This window comes from Centruroides sculpturatus, unplaced genomic scaffold, assembly GCF_000671375.1.
Source record: "Centruroides sculpturatus isolate CEXI.00-Female unplaced genomic scaffold, Cexi_2.0 scaffold2099, whole genome shotgun sequence".
Classification (NCBI taxonomy): Eukaryota; Metazoa; Arthropoda; class Arachnida; order Scorpiones; family Buthidae; genus Centruroides; species Centruroides sculpturatus.
In genome coordinates, this window is record NW_019387299.1 from 58532 (window position 1) to 65041 (window position 6510).

The 6510-nt window shown below is 28.1% G+C and overlaps 1 protein-coding gene across 2 annotated transcripts in view; it reads right to left on the minus strand.

Moving 5' to 3' along the window:
* Positions 1 to 6223, minus strand: part of LOC111616346 — a 36867-nt gene extending 30644 nt beyond the window's left edge. For both annotated transcript variants that reach the window (XM_023357767.1, XM_023357766.1), the window contains exons 1-3: positions 6027 to 6223; positions 1180 to 1285; positions 1030 to 1095 (exon numbers count right to left, since the gene is read on the minus strand). In XM_023357767.1, coding sequence (XP_023213535.1) covers positions 1030 to 1095; positions 1180 to 1285; positions 6027 to 6179 — 325 coding nt within the window. In that variant the 5' untranslated portion in view covers positions 6180 to 6223. The remainder of the gene's footprint in view (positions 1 to 1029; positions 1096 to 1179; positions 1286 to 6026) is intronic.
* Between the last annotated feature and the right edge of the window lie 287 nt (positions 6224 to 6510).

The following is a 6510-nucleotide window of genomic DNA, read 5'->3' on the forward strand; positions in this document are numbered from 1 at the left end:
AGTAACTGTTCTTTGCATCCCCTGTGATTTCTACGGCAACCTTTTTGTTGTTCTGTAAGAATGTTGTGTTCTTCAACATGTTTGTATATTTTGTTTGTGATACAGGATGTCAATAATTTGTAGAGTGTTGGAAGACATGTAATTGGTCTGTATTGTTTGGGGTCTGTAGTGTTGTTGTTTTTAGGTTTCATGTAGGTGATGCCCTGAGTAAGAAATTTTGGCATATCTTGTGGATTGATGATGATGTGTGTTATATGTTTAGCTAGTTCCTGGTGCAGTGATGTAAACTTTTTGTACCAGAAATTGTGAATGTTGTCTACATCAGGTGTCTTCCAGTTGTGTGTTCTGTTAATCTACTTATGAAATATGTATTTATTTTTTAATTTGAAATATTAGAAATTGGTATCTCAACTTTTGTGGGGCTAAGATATGGACAGGTTTCCGGTAGGTTCTGTACTTTTTTAGAGTTGTGTGTGTTAAAACAGATTGAAAATCACTGAACTAGCATAACTGATACAAAAACTGCAAATTATATGGATTTAATATCTTAGAATATGTTATTAATTCAAAAAAGTATGAATTAAAAGATTAATCTTATAATTATTTCTATTAAGAATAACAGTCAAATATTGTTTTTATTACTTTTTATTTTTAATTACAGTAAAATATGAAGCAGCATTAAATATGAATTACTACATAAATTCATTTTCAATACATAGATTAGTTTGATTAAGAATCAGAAACACTGTATTTTAAATATGTTTAATAACAAGTATTATATGTAATAAAAAATTTTAATATTTCACATTTAATTTACTTTAATTGAATAAGACATCATAAAGTTTCTAAGCATTATAAATTTCTATAACAAGAACAATTATAAAAATATTTAAAGTTTAGTTATAAAACATTGTGCATCAAAGATAAAAGACTTCAATATCTCAACATATATTAGCTTATAAAATAATAATAAACATAGTCAAATGATCAATACTAACTAAATACTAATTAATTATAAATCAGACTTACCATCTGAAGAATATGTATCCTGTGCCATCCAGGACATTTCTGATGATGCAGAATTCCACAGAGAAGCTAAAAATAAGTAAATTATTTTAAAACAGTATTCTCAATTAAGTATTACTTAATTTTTCTTTTATCAATCTTAAAAATACAAACTTTTTTGGCTAGGAGGCACCAACGATGGAGCTGGTTGCTGAGAAGTATGATTTACAAACCCCATATTCATATTTGGCAAAAGAGTTCTTAAACCTTCTTGCCAATCCTATTAAAAAATTATTATTTAAATTGTTAAATTTTAAATTACTTGCATCTCACTTCATTTTCAATAAACTATATTTTTATATTTATTTAAATTTATGTAAATTATATTAAAAAATTAGAAAAATATTTAAAATTGTTAAAATTTAAAAACAACTTTTTCATGTATCTATGTTATATTTTCAATTCTAGATGATAATATACACTTTTGCAATTATTCTTGAAATAGTTAAATATATATACAGTATATATTTTTGTCTTTTTAAGTTCTATTTTTTTTTTTTTTTTAAATTTAAAATTCAAAAGTTTAACCAAGTACTTTATCTCAATCTACTTTTCTTTATTCTTCTTTTTCAAAAATATTTTAAATAATTTCATATACAATTTACTCTTGATAATTTGAAGCGTAACAGGTAGAAAAAATTTTAACAAAGTTTAAAGTTATGCAAATTAATGTTATTTTAATTAGATTGTAAATTTCATGGATTTTTAAAATATTTCCTCATATGTATATGTATAAAAATTTAACTTTAAGTTTATTTCTTAGATATGCACAGGAATAAAAAAACAATGTAGTCATACCATTAGAGAGAGAAGTCTTTTACACAAATTTGACATCAATGATCCATTGCTTCTTGTTCAACAGTATCTTTGATGTGCTCAATCATCTTGGAAACATCTTAATTGACATGTGATATGGCTTCTAAAACAAGGCCCCTTGTAAAAATATGAATTTTTTTGAAAATTTCTCTACATGTAGGAAAAGCATGTATTGATGAAAAAATTTACTTCGTAAGCATCATCATTGTTTCTTACATTTGATTTTTCACTTCAACAATTTCATTTTCAAATGTCTACATCAGCAATCTTTGTCAACATTGACAAAATCCTTGAATGACACTTTTTCATTTTTATGGTACTAACAAGATCAACGAAGTCTTACAGAGAAAATATACTGTCTTTTAGCATTAAATTTATTTACTTGATAAATTGAACACATGCAAGTACTTTAAATGTTTCAAAATGTCAATACTTGCATGTATTCAGTTTGTCAAGTAAATAAATTTAATGCCAAAAGATAGTATATTTCCTTTGTAACCTATATTTGTGTCATATGCAAGTATACAAATTTTTTCAAGTCTGCTTAAATATTCTGATTAAGACTTGCTTTTATAAAAGCAGCTTTCAAACAGTGCTTTGTGAAACTTCATTTCAATACTTTGTTAATCATTCACATGGCCTCTAGCAGAGCACCCAAATTTATGAAATTCATTTTCAATATCATATAACTTTTGTATGACAATTTTTTTATATTTCAAAGTTTCAAGTAATTCCCTGATCCACAACTCAGATACTATGTTTGGTGACCAAAATTAAACTATTACAACGTTCAGGAAGAATCATTGAATATGTACTGCAGTTATCAATAAATAATCTCTCATTTTCGTGGGAAATACAAATGTAACATCTACAGTTAATTGGAAAATAGTTCTAATACCATCTGTGCTTTCTTGTCATAGCATCATATTCCATAGATGCTTGTTTTCATCTTTCTTTGCATTTTGGAAGGATCAAGGATTTATTCATTACCTGTCATATTTGCTCCCAAAAGAAGAGATGTCCATACATTGCCTTTTTTTAAAAAATCTTTTTTTACAAGCATTATCCTTAAAATCCATTGTCCTGCTCAACAGACACTTAAAAAATAAGTCCATTTCATCTGCATTAAAAATGTTGAAGCTAATTCTAAAATTTCTTGAAGCATTTTCAGACAATTCCAACAATGTTTATCTTATATTTCTGCACTTTCACTACAGATTTTGTTGAAAACTATTTCATTTTGCTGCTTGCTTTGAATTCTTTGTCATAACTGTTGTCCAAATTGTTCTTTGAGAACCTTCTTTTGACAAGAATATTCTTATTCTGCATTACACAAACCTTGAAATAGTCTGTACAATGAAGAAACAACAGATGCAAAAACATCTAGATACTCACAATCATGCATCTTTTCTGTTCTGTCTGAAACCAGACAGAACAAATTTTTCAAAAAATGTCCTACTTATTTTTCAGATAGAGTACTCAAAGTCCCAAATTCTTTCACAGTTGATGATAATTTTCTTTTTTGCTTTTTTATATACAGGCAGCCCTTGACTTTGCACATAATTGGTTTCTGAAAGTGTGTGCAAATGCTGAATGTTCAAAAGGAGAGGGATCTAAAAAATATGCACCAAAAACTGTGATTTAAAATATTTATCAATATGTATACATAATGAAGTTAATGAGGTGTGTTTAAGTGCTTTCGGATGCTTTCTTTATAAACTTGTCAAGAGTTAATTGAATACCACCCCTCTTTTTCTTGATAAAGATTTCTATAACATGCCGTGTCTTTTGGAAACAATCTTTGAAGATATATTTCCACAATTTCGAATGTATTCCTTAATTTTACTCATATTTTTCAAAATTGAACATATCATAGATCTGTTTACATCATACAAACGTCCAATTGAAACAAAAAATTCACCATTTTCAGAATGTTTAATTATTTCTATCTTTGTCTTGATCGTATGAAGTTTATGAGTCTTTAATTTCTTTCTGTTCGTATCAACACTGCAGTTTCTCTGTTTCTCACTCATGTTTATCAATTTATAAGGACAAAATATTTAAACAAACAAATACAGTGAGTGATCAGTTAACAAACAAATCGGATAATAAACACTTTCATGAAAGATTTTTACATTTGGACAACAAACACCTCACAGAACAAACACAATAAGAAATGACAAAATAATGAATACCTATTGGTCTCCCCTTGTCTTCAGACAACAATTCAAAACTTTTTGGAGCACGGGAGATGTCGACATCGACACTCAGCACGATATATACTGATCGCATAGTATTCCTTCAAACTTTGAAACTCTCCCTTATAATTCCAGCCTTCTTTTATTTTTCTGACAGAAACAAATTTTTTTATAGTGTTTGCGTGACTGTCAAGTGGGCACTCGTTAAGCTTTGTGTTGGTTTTTATTTTGAAAAGGTGAGAGTATAATAGCAAAGGTATAGAGTGGGCAAAAGATGTCTGATGTTACTGGACAGTATGGCTTGAACAGGTCTACAGTAGGCCACAGTTCAATCTTATCTAAGAAAGATACCGTATTATCAAGAAGACTCAAGCAGCTTAAGGATTAACAAAAGTCACATCTGAAAAATAAGAACGTTGAAGAGCTCATAATGAAATCTGAAACTGATCTGATGACAGAATAATGCCAAGAACCATTGAATGAAGAACACCAAGAAAGTTGGAGAGACATGTTTTCTTCTGAAAAAGAGGATTAATGTCAATATCTGCTATTAAACATTTTTTTGAAGAAGTGGGAGGATGTCAGAACAGCGGTCTTAGAATGGCATACAAACCAGGTTGAGGTTAATAGGCTTAGGGATCTCTACAATTACAATGATATTAATTACTTCTGAAAAATCTTGAAGAAAAGAGAAAAGCAATCAACATTAGACAGATTCTTTAACCATCACAAACGAAAAAAACATGACTAATAAAAATGCAAGACTGTGTATATATGTATTTTTATTATTACATATAAATAAATGTAGTAAGAAAGCATACATTTTTTTATTTTTTGGGGTTTCCAGAAAAAATTAATCAAATTTCCATAAAAACCTATGGTAAACCAATAATTGGTTAATGAACAATTCGGATAGCGAGCAAAGTCTTGGAATGGATTATGTTCATTAACTGATCACCCACTGTAAACTGGCAAAACACACACAACATATTGATGCACGCTGTAATGCAAGACAAACTGTTTTGACCTCTTGTTTGGAATAACACAGTAGTGATTAGGATTCCAAGAAGTCCGTTATTGTAGGAAGTAATATGTGTCCGAGAACGTAGAGCAAGCTATTGCACTTTGTAGTGTACGAGCATTCTGCATGGAAGTAAATTTTTTAATTATTGACAAAAATATTTAAAAAGTTGAATTTTTAAAAATGTGCAAAATAGCAAATTGTGCGAAAGTCGAGGGCTGCCTGTATATGGACACTCTTTCTGCACACCATTTCTGTCTACTTCAAAATGAAAATGGTCCAAAACACTTATCTATTGCTCACTGGTACCAATAATGTGCATTAATAGTCCTAATTTTATAGCTGAATTTATTTGAGTGTTTAGTTCTAAGGTAAAAAGTGTAAACAAATGTGGTTCTGACAGACCAATAAATCAGTGAGCTGTCAAAATGCAGATGTTTTGTTATACAGTATTTATATATTTTCAAAATAATTTTAAAAATTTAAGAAAACAACTATCCATAAGATTTAATTTTCCAATTTGCTACTTAAGAATAAAATTGTTATCTTAGACACAAAGTACTGTTAGTTTTTTTTTTTAATATATTTAGGGACAATATGTCAAAATACGTAAAACAAGTTTGTATTATCAAGTGAACCTAATCATTTTTGTTTGTGTTAATACAGTAATAGACTGTATTCCCTTGAAAAACAACACAAAGTACATGAAATCAAATAATAAATAAATTTCAAGCTAGTGAAGACATTTCAACTTAAACACACAAAATACATTAAATTTATAGGTTATATTGGGATAAAATTAAATTTAACATAATGAGAAATTCAACATAACAAAGTCTAACTTATTTGAATGTCAACTGTATAATTTAATTAAAGAAATTGATTTTATATTTTAATACAAGAATAATAAATTAAATAAACTTTACCTTATGCCTCAATGATGACATATTAGGAGCTGCAACAGATTTTGAATGATTTAATAAACTCATATGTTGATGTAAACTTCTTTCTTGATAACAATTGTGTGGCCCATTGACTATTGCATGATGGTTGCGAGGTGTATTCATTACAGATACCATTGGAGAATTTGAATGATCTGGTGCTCCTAAAAATGTATGATTTTTAATTCATTAATAAAAAACAACACTTAATTGTATACAATATTAGTATTATTAGTGTATATATATGTTACTGTGAAAGACCAAAATTAGAGAATGTTGATATTACACCAGACATTCACCAGAGAATGTTGACATTCCCCAGATATTGGTCATTCACAGTAACATATATAATATTTGTATATATGTAATATTTTCATATTTATATTCACATTTACAAATAATTTCATTATTAGAATAATCTTCAAGAGAATAAATGCATAAAAGTGATGTCTTTTTTAAAGCGGATATA